Consider the following 17,679-nt stretch of genomic DNA (forward strand, 5'->3'; position numbering starts at 1 on the left):
AAGTAATTGATTTCATCGGAAAGAAGATTTTCTTCGGTGAATTCTCCTTGCCTTTATTCAACAATTCATTGGGTTATTTTAATTGTCTAATCGCCCATGAAATTATATACTATATATATATATATATATGCTCTGTTCGTCTTCTTACTAAAAAGACTATGATTAGATTTTTGTCAAGGTTTCAGTTCAATAATTGATTAAATGGATTTCATTTCTAGATCATGTTTTTCCAAAGACCTAAACTGTTTACTGCCAAGGTTGTAGTCGAACATATTTTTTTTGCAATAAATATGAATGTCTTAATTACTATCTCAATATTAATAAATAATCTTCAATCTATATGATCCTTTTGTGAACTAGTAACTTATATTATGTAGACTTACCATAACTGATAATTCTAAATCTCCAAGACCTGCATCTCTTGTGTCTACTTGGAAAGAAGTCGGTTGAGTAGCTGGAAGTCCTAATGGACGAGTTGGATGAACACCTTCACCTGTTACACGCACACGTTGTGGTTCAAAAGCTGGTAAAACATGTTGAGTGAATGGTGATCGAGCTACATGATTTCCTGCTTGTTTAACTTCAATTTGACATGGACCATCGGTATCTGGAATATATGTCACATCGTAGACACCTGGTTGATTTGATCGTGGAACAATATGTGCTGGTGTTGTTCTTCCAACACGATCAACTGTTGCAACCTAAGTTTTATAAATAAGAAAAATGAAGAAAAATTTATTAGTAAGTGAATAAATATTATTTTAGGATTTGTAGGCTTAAAAGGAAGAAAATATAGGCGTGGGATGTTGTGTAGTGAACCTATAAATAAACTAAGGATAATAAATCCATTTTTACACTATTGAACAATTTTGTTATTATGCTCTTGTCTGAAGTGCATTCACTACGTACTTTTAGCGCATAAATATAATTTTTATCTTTCAGGACCAATTATTATGGTCTTACACAGGATGAACCATTGATTTCATTATCACACTTTGTTTATTATTGTCTTGATCTTTATTATTTGACTTGTACTCGTTGTCTCAATAACTCCGCCTGGAGTTCCTTTGGGGGCTACTGCCAGTCCCAAGCCCGGATAAAGGAGGAGGGTTGGGCATGGAGTTAGCCGCCCCATCTCAATGCCCATTGTCTGGGCCTAAATTACTAAATGATCCAACTGTAGTGCGAAATAACCTAAAACTATATATATTTTTTGAATATTCTAACGTATATAAGTAGGAATCAGAATTCGTTGATTTACATGACTTAAAAGATATTGGATTTTGCTTAGCCCACAGTTAACAGTTTTATTTTGAACCAAGTGATATTTATAAGAGGCAATTGAAACAGAGAATGTTTAATTTACTTATCTCCATGCATGTAAGGTAAAAGTCATATTTTCTAGGCATGTTTCAATTAGGTTGTCATAAATAGGCTTATGTAGATTTCATCCGATAATTTACTTTCAGAAATGATATAATTTCATTCAAGAAACAGTTTCGACGGACATGTTTTGACATCAACATATTTATCTAAACACAAATAATAGTGACCAGTGTAGTTCAACCAGGTCTCTTGTGAGATAGTAACTCACCGAACACAATGGTGAATGTGTCGTTCAATTTCGTGGATTAGTTGAAGTTAGACAGTGGTCTAGTGGTTAAGCGCTCGCGCGCGAAACCAGTGGGTCCTGGGTTCAAATCTCGCAGGGGGCAAGGTCGTGGATGCGCACTGCTGAGGAGTCCCACAATAGGAGGAGATAGCCGTCCCGTGCTTCCAGGTTTTCCATGGTGGTCTAGCTTCAACTGACTCATGATCTTAACCATTGAAATTACAAATAGAGTGGTAAAGGTCTAGAGTTAAGTTTTGTTCTAACATAAACGAAGCCTTGTATTTTCAATGAGTGTAATTACTAACCAAAATTGAACCCAGTAGGCTAAACAAGTGTTTAAGTATTATGTGAAATAAATTACTATTGTCCTTCTTTTTTAGACTGACATCAAATGTAATATATCTGAAGTCAGTCGATAAGATGACCTGAATCTAGGTTTTATGTACGTAGGGACTAATCAACAAAGGGATGAGTAACTCATACTCCAAGGGTTTACCATAGCATGAATTTCATTCAAAGCCTATTGTGTGTTAAGTATCTATTATTAAAAAGCCAACATTTTCAGCGTCCTGTCGTTTGGTTTATTTATACCACAAAGTATATACATGAAAAAGCAAAACTCTTCATCATAATTAGGAAGCATGTTTGGACATTAATCTGTTCGTTTCCAAGCCTTGTTTTTACCGCCTACACAAAGAGCCTGGCCTTTTATTTTAAGACTGTAGGCAGTATTCTTTCTATTCATGGCCTATTGATTACAACCTACACATGTAATAGAATTCTTTTCTATCATAAAATTGTGCCAAATATTTATTCTCATTGGTTGAAAAAATGTCAAGTGGTATTTTGTTGTTGTTTTTTTGTAGGCCCAATATGAATGATAATTCAATGTCCGTGCTACTATATTTAGTATGCATTTTGAAATGTGCAGTACTGTAACTGATAGCCATAGGCAAGTATCACTAGAATCATTAGTATAAAATCTCATAGCTTGCTTTCTACGAAAAGCAATCCTAGCATCAAACATATTACAATAAGCAATTGCGTCATTTGTTATTATTTGGAGTAACCCGTTGTTAATTGAATTTTGACCGGTCTTAGTTGTGCATCATGTGCGGAATGTCTTAATACAGCTATCATGTAACAATATTACAATAGATAGAATGTGATTACGAGTGGAATCCAGAATTCAGATTTTGACTTTATTAGAACTCGTCGACTGGACATATAAGAATTGATATTCGTCCCGGTGTTTGGACACATTTGCTTTGGCTCCAAACGCCAACGCATTATCCACTTAGGGTCCCACTATTCTACATATAGAAATGTGTAGACTTTATACTCAAGAGATTTTTCAAACAACAACTGTTTTATGTAGTTCTAGATTCTGTAATTATAAATTCATAACTGTTAGATTATGGTGTATAGTGATTAGGAAAAATCTAAAAGTTATAAGTGAATGAGCTAAGGTTATTTATTGAGAATAACGGATTTCACATTTCATTAAGACAAAAATGTATCCTTTGTAAAATTCGAAGGTTACATAAGAAGAGATTAAGAAAAAGTCATTCTAGCCGGATGAGTGATAATCGATAGAGTAAGATCACGTTAATACTTACACCGATATAAGATGAATCAATAGAGATGAAGCACATTTAAGAGTGTTTTATTGGAATAGGATAGGACAAAGACACATATGAAAGGGTGTTGAGGATTAGAATCTATTGTATGTAGTTTAGCCCGAAGTGTAAATAGTTATCAAATCATTCTTTCTGGTTTGGTTGGTCATAAAACAATTTATTCAGCAACGGAATCCTTTTCACCTGGTTTATTTTCAAAGATGTATAATCGTATATGTGTGATAAATTATAGATCAACAAATATTTGTATATTTGTATCAGAAAGGGTTTTTGTGGATATTATAGTAATTCCAATAATTGAGATCCTGAGTCAATTGAGGCTAGACCACCATGGAAAACCGGGAAGCACTGGACGGCCGTTTCGCCCTATTGTGGGGCTCCTCAGTCGAAGTTAGACATTAACACCGTTAGATGTCGGCTCAATGCTCTAGAAGTTAAGCGTTCGCGCGCTAGGCTGATATATCCTGGGTTCGAACCCCGCTACGTGGGACCGTGGATTCGCACTGATAAGGAGTCCCACAATATAATGAAAAGGGTGTTCAATGCTTTCAGGTTTTCCATGGTGGTCTAGCTTAAAATGACTCATTATCTCAACTATTGAAATTGTTTATTTGTTAGAATTTTATAGATAGTGAAAATTAGATTAAGAAGGAAGCTTATTTTGTTTTCATATTAGATCACTTACCAACTGCTCATTTTTCTATATATCAGAGGTTGTCACTATACATAACAAACATTTACTTACAAACAACTATGTATATCTCTACCCCTCTTACGTTGTGTTTCATCTTCATTCATATGGGATCGTGATCAATCTTATTAAAGTAATTCATAAGTAAATTCTTATAACCTATAACTGGTTACTCTACCATAAAGTGGATGGATTTTAGCACAGCAATATATTAAGCAACAGAAATCTTAATTTATTTACGATTTTTAAGGAAAGTTAATAGATAACTCTAAATAATTACTTGGATTGGCGCATCTCCTGCCTGTGAAGCATCGACAGTAAAGTGAGCTGGCTGTTGCGCTCGTGCTCCTCTAGGCTCTAGACCTGGACCATAACAACGAACACGAGTTGGGTCAACCACATCTCGTATGGGAACTTGAAATGGACTACCTGTTGGAAAACAAAATAAATGAAGTTTTGTTTGTAGTAAATTAGTGATTAGGCTTTAAGAACGAAGATTCCTTAAATGAAAGTAATAATTGGTTCGATCATTTTTATTTCTTATTTGTTGCCTGTGAGATTACTTATTAGTCACCAAATGATTGAGCAATGATAAGTAATGTATGCCATAATCTGAGAATCTAATGAACTTCTGTTTTATTATTAACTTAGCTAAATACTCTCCTCTAATTGACTAGTCCATTAAGGAACGACTACTGATTATATATATCGGTTAAAGTGGAAACAGTGAAAATGAGAAATCTGGTGAAGATTAGCTTTAATGGTAAGTACCAATGAGAAGAAAGCATATATCAAAAAGTTATTGCAGATTTTGTCGATCATTCAAGAACTATTAGTTTTCTATTACTCATCTATAGAACCATTCAGTAGATGGTTGAGCGTTTATACCTTGGCGTAACTTCCAAATATGAAATTTATTTGTAATCATCTAATAAAGTTCTCATTGAACGAAATCCTACAATGGATTACGGTTAAATTTGTACATAAAAATTACATGCATAAGTGTACCCATTACGAGTAAGACTCAATTATATCGGTGTCTACAATCCAATGGATTGTAAGTCTAGGAGAAGTCTAGGATATGCTTAATGATCACAATAATCAGGCAAGGGATTCTGATAACATGGAGCCAACTAGATGCACATGTCTTAATTACAGTTACAGCTGTAATTATTTTGGACAAGTGTGGGACTAGTTTTTTCGGAATAGATACAAGGGATTGTATTCTAGATCTTCTGACAGAACACCGCTTGTTTTTAGTCAAAACTAATTGTATAAGCATCTTTAATGTTTCATTATCTTGTGTCTCCCACTTTCTGTTCAGTTGTATACTTAAGTCACGATCAGTTATTGATGGGATTGAAAAATAATGTTGGAGAGTTCGTTGCACTTGTATATGCACCTAATTATTAAACACAGATAAACTTAAGGTCAGGTAATACGTTATGGGCATCAACTGTACTTTAAAGGTATCATCAGTGTGGAAAACAAACATTCAACTATGCGAAACACAAATAATATAAACACTGTTTAATCCAAATCAAATACTCGTTTATAAGTAATTGTGTCATAAAAATCCCTGTAGAAAAAAGTTCAACTTGCCTGGAATATTCATATCGTTAAATTTAACAAAGATATCATATGTTCCTGCCCGTGTCGGTAAGTAGTCCACTGTACATGTTCCATCTTTATTATCTTGACATTGTATTTGCGCATCAGCTGGCCCTTCTAAAGCTAACCCAAGGGCACCTTGACCCGCACCATCTAAGTCGACCGTAAATCTTTGAGGCTCATGAGTGAAGCCTCCTTCTAAACCTGGACCGTAAGCTCTTACTCTTGTTGGATCACATCCAGGAGCAACATTTACTGGGAAGGGGCTACCAGGTACCGGTGCTCCATCATATGTAACTTCAACGTGATGTAAGCCTGTAAGAAGTTAAATGGAAAAAAAGTGACTGTTTACTTTTGCATGGATTTCAATGATTTGGAACGCATTAGTTTTAATTTGTTATTAATAATTAACGAAAATCATGGTCAAATATTTTTGTGAACAGGCCGTGATATTAAATCTAACATTTACTCATTCTTTTAAGTTTTGCTTTTCCAGGTAACTTTTTAAACAAAACCATACTTTTGTGGAAGTTAGAAGGCCCTTGGTTAACAGGATGGTATCTATATAAATATTCTAGAAAATATTCATAATCATGTTTCGATGAAGTTCTTAAAAGTCAGAGTTCATAATGTAGTGAACAAGAACACGTATTTGTACAGAACCATACGGTAGATACTTCATTTGCAAAATATCAAACAGTTGTCTTAAACTTGACTGTTCCTCTGCAAATATCAATCATTCGTCTTAGACTTCACTGTTCCTTCATTTCCATATCAATCGTTTTCTGTTCCCGTTCTTCCCTTTCCGATGTTCTCAATCTTCTGCTGCCAGACACTATATTCATGACTCGCGTTATATACTACTTATGTCAATATAAGTAGCACATAGAATTTATCGATTCATCCTTTAAAGTTATAACCATAAAAATTAATTTTATAGGATAATGTAAATAAATGAAGATACATTGGACTAATCAAAATCTCTTTTATATACTTACCATCATCTATTGGTGAATAACTGCATTTATATGTTCCATCACCATTATTTTGTATTAAACATGCTGTTCTTTGTTTATTCGGACTAACTACAATAGCTTTAACTATTCCTCTACTTTGTGGATCAACCGCTTTAGCATCAACTGTGAATTTAGCAAATGATTCTTTGAAAACACCTTTAAAACAGAATAATGATAAAAGATGATATTCATTAAAGTAGTAATTTGTTTAATCATCATTTAAATATTCAGAAAACGAGCATATTTTCCATATTTAGAATGACAAACATGCTTTATGAATACAAATACATGCTGATTGATTTCATCAAAGTTCTTTGTCATGCAAAATCATTGTCAGATCTTTTATAGGACAACTTAATTAAAGAGATTTATGTAACGGAATCATGCAAATTAGAAATTTGTAGCATTCTCTGTTGATTTTGCCTACCAGTTGGTTGTAATCCAGGACCGTAGGCATGAACTCGGGATATATCGATATGCTCTCTTCCAGGTGGAGCTACTCTTACAGGGAATGGACTTCCTTTAATATGTGTATCTTTGTATAAAACATTTACAACATATGGTCCTGGTTCAGTTGGTAAATAATCTACGCCACATGTTCCATCACCATTATCGTTATAATTTATTTTAGCTTCTGCAGGTCCTTCAATTGTAACACTTAGTGGAGCAGGTGGAGCATCTTGACTATCGATTGTGAATTTTGCCTGCTTTCCAGCTATTGCACGATAAAGTCCGTCACCATATGCACGGACCAAAGCTGCTGCTTCAGGTCCAGAAATAGGTGCTGAAGTAGCCTGCTGACGTCCGAAATCTTTTGGATAGATAGGCTCTTGCACTGCAGCTGGTGGAATGGCGTTTGTACGAAATGGACTACCTTTGACTGGTACACCTCCAACTTCAACAGCAACAGTATGAGGCCCAACAACAGTTGGTGTAAAGGAAGGTGTATATCCATCAACGCTTTCAGCTAAAGTGCATGGTACACGCATACCGTTCGGAGATTTCACTGTTACAGTTGGTTTCGGTTTACTATTATTTGGTGGGCCTGCACCCGCAGTTATCACATCAAACTCAGTTGGTACACCAGTAGTGATAGCTGATTTATAAAATAAAGATATTAAACTTATTTACATACAGGATTTACTTCAATGGATATTATCAGTGATTTTCCATATTAAAATTATACTAGAAGTAAATATATATTCACTGTTTAAAAATCATGTGAACTACGAACTACCAATGAACTGCCTTACCTGACCATGTAATTGCTGAATATTTCAATGATATATTTCAGTCAATAATCACATTCCATGTAACGGTAATACTATCTTTTTACAAAACTTATATTTATAAGACAAGAATTATAGGATACTGTTTGTAAAAGGATTTCCTGGAGATTGTTGTATTTTATAACCAACATCATGGGTTGATCTTGGTTAAAAAATTATAGAAAATCAGGAACCACTAACAGGTGTTTAGGTTTAATATGGGGCTCTTTAGTAGTGTCCATACTAGGGAACCCAAGACCTTATGTCTCACACTTAATTTCTAGGCTACTGAGACGGGATCCAATGGTTTATATGCCTAATTTTAGTTGCTTCACAATACCGAGCAACCCTCTTCCGTCGCCTGCGATGAATAACTGTGGATAAATATGAAGATTATGGGATGGTCTAAAAAATAAATACTGCATAAAGATGAATATCACTAAATACTGAACATTTTGAACAAACAATATAAAATATTTATTTTACTGTATACTATCTATTTGAAACGTCAGCCACTAGCTACAGTCCACCTTTACCTACTAGAGATAATATTTTAACTCATTTAGTTTATGAAAGATTTTCCCAATATTCTGTGGGATTTATCCATCCCGTTTTTACTTTCACTACTTTCTTGAAAATGTTTGAATGATGTACTAATGTTGAAGATATTTTAGCAGTGTTGAAAGTTATCTAAAGAATATTGGACAGTGTATAAAGTGAATGAAGTCTTGGGAATAACATAGTTCATCCAAAACACGTAATTATATATCAGTACGAGGTTGTGGAGATTCCTGAATTTTATTGGAATCACTAACCAATCTGAGACAACTATTGATAACCTGTTAGCAACTGAATGGGTATTTCGTCCTATCAAGGGACTCTATATCAGTGAGCATCCTGGAATCTGAACTCTAGGAACCTTCGGTCTTTCTAGTGACTAGCTCCGAGAGGAAATTTCCGGAGTTCTGGGGAGAAGTTATGACTAATGGAGTTCAACGGTGTTGAGTGTGAGGAAGATACCTGCCAAAAACAATACAAAATGTTCGCTCAACATCTTGAATCGATTAAAGTTAGACTGATACACCACTAGATCCCTGTTCAGTAGCCTAAAAATCAAGTGGTTGTGTGTGGAACCAAGGCCCCAGAGTTCCGTTTTCGAGTGCAGGGTCATGGATGGGCACTGCCGAAGAATCCCACGATAGGATGAAACAGTCGTCCAATGCTTATATATTTTCGATGGTTGTCTAATTTAGAACGATTCATGATTTTGATGTAGTCTGATTGTATATTAAAGAAAAGTTTTGTAGATATCGGAAAAGTTAATAAAAATATACAAAATGTCAAGCGATTTTACTAAATGAAAAGTCATACTTAGTAAATAAGTAATAATAAGTAGCCGTCCAAAAGTAGTTCATAAATTATAGTTTCACCAACAAACGTCACAAAGTTGATGTTTCACTGTGGAAGTACAACCAGTTAATAATTCTTTTATTGATTAAAAGTATTGAAAACAGAAGGACTAAGTAACATTGTTTCTATGACCTACTTAATTGAATTCTCTTTAACAGATTGTATTAATATCAAAAACTACAATTTAGTTTCATATAAACTGATCCATATATATGCACAGTATTATTATTTCTTGTGGCAGGATTAGTATTCATATTTGTAGCTTGGAATTATTTAGTTCATTCCCGCCCCCAAATGCCCTAGTATGGCTGAAAGTCGAGTGGGCCCGCCCTCCCTCTCGAAATGCTCTCATACGGCCACGCGTATACAGCCTCTGCCAGGGACGTCCTACTCACTGCCTTTTCGTAGCGGGGGTGTTGTTTACGAAAATGAGAGGAGGAAAAGCGGACGCCCGGCGCTTTAACCGGATCCTAAACCAACGGTGCACATGGGCTCGAGTTTCTTGAAGGAACAAATGGCGTATGAACCAATCGTTGGTTACCGGTTACCATGGGACTGCATCTACTCACGATGCTCCACTGCCTTGTGGGTTAGACCTTTAGGTCAAAGGCTCGGGGTGTGGCCCCCTAAGAAAACCACCTACTTCGGTCTGGGCACCCGGGCAGTATCACAGCCCACACATACAAATATGGTGTGCCGCATATATATTTGGTGCCCTCTTGTACCCATATTTATGTGTTCAAATAAATAAATAAAATAATAATAGTTCATTCACGTTTTCACTGATAGTCTTAGTTTTAACGATGTATTATATCTTATGATTTAAGTAAATTAGTAGTGTATGATACAATAGCTGAAGAGACATTGGAAACCGGAAAGTACTGGATAGCTAGTCTAAAAATCTTCAACAGTGAATACCTCCAATTATATCAAGGATAGAATCCAAGATCTTCAGATTTCATAGTGAATTCTTTCAGTCATGGAGACTTGCATAGAAAAAAAAGAACAGAAATTCATATTCTCATATTATTGATGCATCATCAGATGCAAATGGAAACTGGTATATTTCCATATATTTAATGGCTTCATAATTAAGGGAGTTTAGTATTTTAGTAGTAAACCATTCATGATATTAGTTAAAGAAGGAAAAGTACACTACGAAATAATACAACACTATTGAAACATTAGTATAAATGAAAACAAACTTTAGTATAAATTACTTGGTTCAAGATTTTCAACATGAATTTTCGACATATCGATATTTGGTTTAACAGGTACTTTAAATGGACTACGTGGAACTTCTTGATTATTGAAAAATACTTGTACAGTATAATAAGGCCCCGGTGTATTAGCTGTATAAGCAACTTTAAATGTTCCATCTCTCATATCCTGTGTATCCATAGCAACATCACGTCCAGCTTCATCAGTGACACTAATTCCGACATTACCTTTATTTAAAAACAAAGTAAGTGGAATATCATTAAAAGTTAATTAAAGATTATAGCATTTCATGATTTGATGAGACAGCTTTAATGTAAACTGACAATGCTAGGCTTTGAGTTGAAACGTGGTTTCACTTGAGCACATCTGGGAAGCCAAGTTTTAGCATGTACGCTTAGAAACATGTACATTAACCTGAGATTCGTTTCTAATTTTCATTATTACTACCATTAATACCATTAGCAATGAGTGAAATGAATACACCATCCTAATAGAATTTCTCTGATTTATGTACGAGTAAGGGCATACAACCTTTCTCCATTGTTCCCTTCAAACACTGCGGTTAGGTAGGGTTGCCCAATCTCACTATTCCTCTTCAACTTTGCTATCTATGACGTTCTGGAAACGGATCTGATGTATGTAGGTAATGGTGGTGCGGATCTTTTGCCTGGAGAAAGACTTCTCGACCTTGAGTATGAGGATGATATTGTCTTACTGTGCCATGCAATCCGCACATAATCAGTTGGCAATTGGTGTCCGTAGGTATGGTATGTGTTTCGCACCTTCGAAGCGCAAAGTACTTCTACGAGACGGTCAGGACCCTGATCCTGCACTTATCCTGGGCAGTGAGCAGATAGAAGTAGTCAAGAAGTTCGTATACTGGGTAGATGCATAAGTGCAGGTGGTGGCGTGAATGATGGGATCAATTCACGTATACTAAAAACCTGAGCGGCTCATGTCAATCTCGGTCATCTTTGGCGCCTTTGTGATTTTAGTCCGACTGTAAAAGGTCGGGTCTACAACGCATCAGTGAGAGCACTTTTGCTCTATAGTTGTGAAACCTAACCTCTTCGGGTTGAGGATGTTAAGCGATTCTGTGTTTGATCATCAGTCTCCAGCGGATTGCTGACATACAATGGCAACACTATGTTAGTAATTCAGAGGTTTGACATCTTGTGTTCGGGCACAGCCACAAAAATTAAATCCGTGTCACTATCTTGAAACACAGAATTCGGTGGCCTGAACATATCCTGTGAATGACGTACCAGTGAATTCCACATCGTGCATTATTTGCTGACACTGGAACTGGTTGGAAGAAGCGGAGAGGTGGTCAGTGTATGACATGGTGTTGTGGCATGAAAGGTCTGGTATCTGTTGATCTTTCACAACTTCCTGTCTGGGGTACTAGAGATGGTACAACACAATAGCTGTAGACGTTGTAAGATATGTTTCAGAATAGAAGTCAGTAGAGATCTTGCTTTAACTTTATTTTACTTTAGAGAAAGTAAGTATAACTTCCTTAACTGAAAGAATTCTCTCAGGTCGTATTCTTCTTAACTGAACTGCTTCTCCCTTTATCATTATTTTTTTATTATTTCACTCTCATTCACTAATTCCAACCCATTTTTGCGCATTTTTTATTATACTCATCTTCTTTTCACTATCTCTTCATAATCTCATTTTTATCATGTGACCTTTGCGTATTTTGGTGTCTCCCCGCACCAATGTTTATATGTTCAAACAAATAATAAAAATTCACAAAGTAGATCTGTAATTTTTGTCAACGTTGTGCAACACTGTACAGAGCTTTTTATTTTTTTGATCGAACATATCTGGGTTTGGTAGATTTCTTATGACGATCAGTTCAGGGTGGGATGCAATTCCATACGAGTCAGTTGAAGCTAGAACACCATGAAAAACTTGGAAGCACTGGACGGCCGTTTCGTCCTACTGTGGAACTCCTCAGTAGTGCGCATCCACGATCCCATCCCACGAGATTCGAACCCGGGAACTATCAGTCTCGCACGCGAGTGTTTTACCTGTAGACCACTAAGTTGGCATTCAATTGACTCGTGAATCCAACTATAAAATTACTAAGGTTTCCACAAAACTCCTGATAAGAGTGCAATAAACTGTGGCAAGAATTCCAACCAAATTATACTGTTAAAAACAAAAGTGTAGTAAAGGAATCTTACCATGTCCAGCCTGTTTACAGTCTACTGTGAAATAGGTTGGTTGACCTCTAGTAACATTTTCTACACCTGGACCAAAAACTCGTACTTTTCCTGGATTACTAGGTTCAGCTACTTCAACCTAACGACAATAAACAGGTATATATTAATTAATAGATTTAACACGAAATCATTCTTAGTTGAAACTTAATGATTGTTGAACTAAATAAATAAAATATTTTCTTATGTTTTTGATAATGTAATGTAAATTACATTTGACAAGTCATGTATATAATCTCGACTAATTAAAAATAGTTAGCACCCGAATGCCCTGGTACGGCCGAGAGTAGGGAGAGTCAGCTCTCTCTCTCCAAATGCTCTCACATCGCCACGTAAATACAACCACTGTCAGGGAAGTCCTACTCACTGCCTTCTCGCAGCGGGGCTGTTGTTTACGAAATTGACATGACGAAAAGCGAATGTTCGATGCTTTAACAGGATTGGTGTATATAAAAAGTTCCCCTAGGGGAGTTGAAAAACTGATTCGTAACCAATGGTTCACATGGGCTCCAGTATCCAGAAGTAACAAATGGCGTATGAACCAATCGTTCGTCACCGGATACCATAGGACTGCATCTACTTACGCAGCTCTACTGCCTTGTGGATTAGACACCTAAGTCAAGGGATCTGAGTATAGCCCCGTAAGAAAACCACCTGTTTCGGTTTGGGTACTCGGGCAGTATCCCATCCCTTGCACAAATCGAGTGATTTATGTAGCGCATATATATTTGGTGCCTCCTTTTACCAATGTTTGTATATTTAAATAAATCAAGTTAGCACTAAAATACTAAGTAATTAATTATCAATTCACAAACGTAATTAAATCTCATATAAATTTAGCTGAAACTAGTTTAAAGTAAAAACTAGTTTTTGAAACAAAACTATGTCATTGAATGATAAAGCATTAACTTTCAAAAAAGAGAATACAATTTACATGCACTACTGATATATATTTCCAATAAATGAATATAAGTGTTATATATTTGTGTGAGGAATGGGGATTACGATTTACAGTTGATAGTTAGGGTTAAGAATTAGATCTCGGGATGCGATTCTCCGCCTTGAAATGCAAAATGTTGCTTCAGGATCGGGGTGGCATTGACACCGGAACTAATGATAGGGAGTGAAGTAGTCGAGCGTGTCGACCGCTTCAATTATCTTAGACAACTGCACCTCTGTGCTAATGTGGTATGCCAACGCGAAATGATGAACCTACGTACGAAGTTCTACGTTGTTACTGACTGACTGATATCACCAGCTAAAATGCCAAAATGGTATTTAGGCAAATGAATGAATGAATTTCGCGCCAAAATCCAATACCTGTTATCGTAAACCTGGTTGGTTTGTCCATAAATTATAGTTTCGCCAAAAGTTATATAAATCTGAATGAGGTAAATATGTGGTGACTAAACAATATTTCTTCAAATTTAAATTTATCAACAATAAAACCTACCCTGAAAGGACTTCTAGGTATATTGACTCCACCGTAGGAAACAAGGACTGTGTGTTTTTTAGGAACTTTAGGTGTATAGCTACATGTATAAGTACCATCGCCATTATCACGAACTTTCAATGCAACTGGTTCACCTTCATTGTCTCTGCATTCAACTGTCAATGGGGCAGGACCACCAGAATCTCTAATATCTACTGTAAATTCAGTTGGTTGACCAGCAACGTTGCCAGTTGGCATTATACCTGGTCCATGTGCTTTAACCTATTATAAGATTTAAATTAATACAATTCATTCTATGTTCCATCGACTAATTAGTAAATAAAGTATCATATATTCTATATGTGACTTACTCTTTCAGGATCACATTTACCCATATCTGGTTCAATTGGAACCATGAAAGGAGATTTTGGTATATTTTCATCATTGCATAAAATATGAACTGCATATTCACCAGGAGCTGTTGGCCAATAAGCTACAGTAGCTGATCCATCTCCATTATCTGTACAATCAATTCTTGCTTCACTTGGACCTTCGATTGAAAAACCTTCAAATGAAATGGAAAACAAAAAATTAGTTCCACTAAGGTTATATTTGAAAATAATGAATAATGTAACTCAGATTACTGTATAGTATATGATGTATGTACACCGATTTTAATAATCAATAGAGGTAAGTATATCTTGTCCTTTAAGTAGTTTAACATGACATTTTGAATGGAGTTGATAGTTGATATTCATTTTTTTTTGTATTCCTTAACATATTTTATTTCTAATCCATTTCAAGAGTGAAATTCTTTTAATAGAAGACAATATTATGAGGATCTTTAACATATTCAGTTTGAAGACTACATATATATGAAATGGAATTATTATTATTATTAGCTTGATTCAGTATTATATTTTTAGTACAATATAGAGATCTTAACACAAAGTATTTCAATAAGTTTCTATTTCTTACTTTTCTGATAGATCCTCATGATGAATATTTAGTGATCACCAGTTAGCGTTGTTAGTAGTTCAGTCAATCGATATTTAAAGAATGTACATTCTTTTTGTTAAATATTACCAGCAACTATGATATCTCTGATGAGACCTCTTGTAATTTGTACAACGAAAGGTTGTACACTTTTCAGAAACACATCTGAATAGGTTATGTGATTAACAGACATAATGATGATATATTAAAACAAACCAAAATAGATAACTTGGAAGTACTGGACGGCCGTTTCTTTATGTTGAAAGATTCCTCAACAGTGCGCATCTACGAACCCTGCTGAGGAGTTCCACAATAGGACGAAACGGTCGTCCAGTACTTACAGGTTTTTCATAGTGGTCTAACTTTAATTGACTCATGATCTGAAGTATTAAAATGAGATAACTTATTGAAATGTCTAGATGACAGGAACAGGTAACTCAGATGTTCAAGTAGTTTTAAATGTACATTACGATATACGTATATTTATAGTATTCATCAAAATTGTACAGTTACACGTCAATTTTCAACAATTTCAAAAATCTATTACATTCTAATTGTATATTCCTCTCTCTCTCTCTCTCTTTATGCTTGTCTTTATCATTCACATCTAATGTTGTTTCCGGTAGAAGACAAGATGATTTGAAAGCTTAGCAACAACAACAACAAAAAGCAAAATAAGCTTTTATGATGGACGAATTTTATGTGTAATATGTTTAATGGATTTTCATTGAGATAATTTTATTATCACTCAGGAAACATGTACTTAACCTATATATATTTCATTTTTTTTTGTTTCTCATAGAAATATCATACTCGACGAACAGGTAGGACAGTTACAGATACATATGTAAGTTTATTCAAGTATGTTAACTTGTAATAGACGTATTAGGCTAAAACAAAAAAAAAATAGGGAGACTGTTTCATTTTGATGCTACACCCTATCTGATGTGTACATTACATATACTAATGTATATGTATATATAGTTCAGTTAATTTGTCAATGAAGCATAAATGTATGTAGGTTTTCTATCAATTCCTAGAACAGAGTCTAGATTATTGACAGTTGAAATAGACTGAATATATTGAAAACAAAATGTATTGAGTTGTAATATATTTATGTATTTCAATAGGTAAGTTTATATGATTCATTACTGAGTGTAGGATGATATTTAAATACGCATGATTACAGTTGAATGGAAGGATTATGATTAGAAAGAACTTATAGTAAATGATTACTAATAATAAGAATGGTAACTAACATTAATGGTTGTATTTTATAATATTATGGCTATTGAGTAATATCCATGTGAATAATAAAATTTGTATAAAAGTAATATGACTGACTTGAAGAGGTATTTCCTAGAGTTCTAGTAAGAAGCATGAACCAATGGAGTTCAAACAAATCTGTTGTGAGATAGTAACTCTTCGAAGATAATGGTAGATGTGTCACTAAATTTCGTGGATTAGTTGAAGTTAGATATTCACACCGTCGGATGCCAACCGGCTCAGTGGTCTAGTGATTAGGCGCTCGCACGCGCAATTGGTAGGTCCTGAGTTTGAATCTCGCTAGACAGGATCGTGGATGTGCACTACTGAGGAGTCACACAATAGGATGAAACGGCCGTCCAGTGCTTCCAGGTTTTCCATGGTGGTCTAGCTTTAATTGACTCATAATTTCAACTAATAAAAGTAATGTTTGTTTAATGCACGCAAATTGTTGCTTGTTAATGGTATCTATTTAGGTCATCCACAATATAATCTGTTTTGAGATTAAGTCTATGCTTCTAAATGAAAGGACTTGTTGAATTCAAATAAAAGTGTCTGTTCATTATTTATAAAGTTTAGCGGATGTATTATGCTTGCTCATTCATCTGAGTAAAACTACACTTTACTGCTGAGACAATCAGAAACAAGAAAGTACTTAATATACTTTTTTTCAAAGATTTCAAAAGTCTAGCTTCCTTTCATCTTGTAAAAACCTTCACAGAATATATCTTTATATTGATTGATCACTAAGTAGTGACCAGTATCATGTTCTTCTAGACTATTATACTAATCTAAGTTCCTTTATAGAGCTGGATCAAAAGCAAAGAAATATATGAAATTCATCAACTTTGGAAATTATTATCGTTATAGCTTTACTTATATCTGTGAAAGCCATTAAATGCATGGAGTTTTTCTAATCGAATTCTATCGATCAAATTGTAATGTAGTCATCATTAGCTTAAGTGAATCGACACTGAATATAATGTGTTTAAATGTTAGTGAGTTAGACAGCATCCCAAAGAATCCCCTTTTCTTGATAACGTATTACTTGCGAATATTTAGAATGGTGTCTTTACTACCTTGATGGAACTGATACTTAAATCTCTTAGGGTTGATAATAAAGAGTTCATTGTCTCATTAAATACTTAAGGTGGTATGGTGTGAAAATAAAATCACATGAAGCGCTGATTCCTCGTGATCGAGATTACATTCATAATGCTAATTGGAAGAAGATTCATTTCTTTTTATTTTATTCAGAGCGAACTTTCAACTAAATTATTATTCG

General features: G+C 34.9%; 1 protein-coding gene across 2 annotated transcripts in view; it reads right to left on the reverse strand.

Moving 5' to 3' along the window:
• Positions 1 to 17,679, reverse strand: part of MS3_00005799 (uncharacterized protein) — a 128,844-nt gene that overhangs the window by 48,842 nt on the left and 62,323 nt on the right. For both annotated transcript variants that reach the window (XM_051213882.1, XM_051213883.1), the window contains exons 13-21: positions 14,504 to 14,697; positions 14,154 to 14,414; positions 12,665 to 12,782; positions 10,469 to 10,696; positions 6,998 to 7,666; positions 6,553 to 6,726; positions 5,542 to 5,869; positions 4,224 to 4,368; positions 384 to 701 (exon numbers count right to left, since the gene is read on the reverse strand). In XM_051213882.1, the coding sequence (XP_051069897.1) occupies positions 384 to 701; positions 4,224 to 4,368; positions 5,542 to 5,869; positions 6,553 to 6,726; positions 6,998 to 7,666; positions 10,469 to 10,696; positions 12,665 to 12,782; positions 14,154 to 14,414; positions 14,504 to 14,697 (2,435 nt within the window). The remainder of the gene's footprint in view (positions 1 to 383; positions 702 to 4,223; positions 4,369 to 5,541; positions 5,870 to 6,552; positions 6,727 to 6,997; positions 7,667 to 10,468; positions 10,697 to 12,664; positions 12,783 to 14,153; positions 14,415 to 14,503; positions 14,698 to 17,679) is intronic.

Source organism: Schistosoma haematobium, chromosome 3 (assembly GCF_000699445.3).
Source record: "Schistosoma haematobium chromosome 3, whole genome shotgun sequence".
Lineage (NCBI taxonomy): Eukaryota > Metazoa > Platyhelminthes > Trematoda > Strigeidida > Schistosomatidae > Schistosoma > Schistosoma haematobium.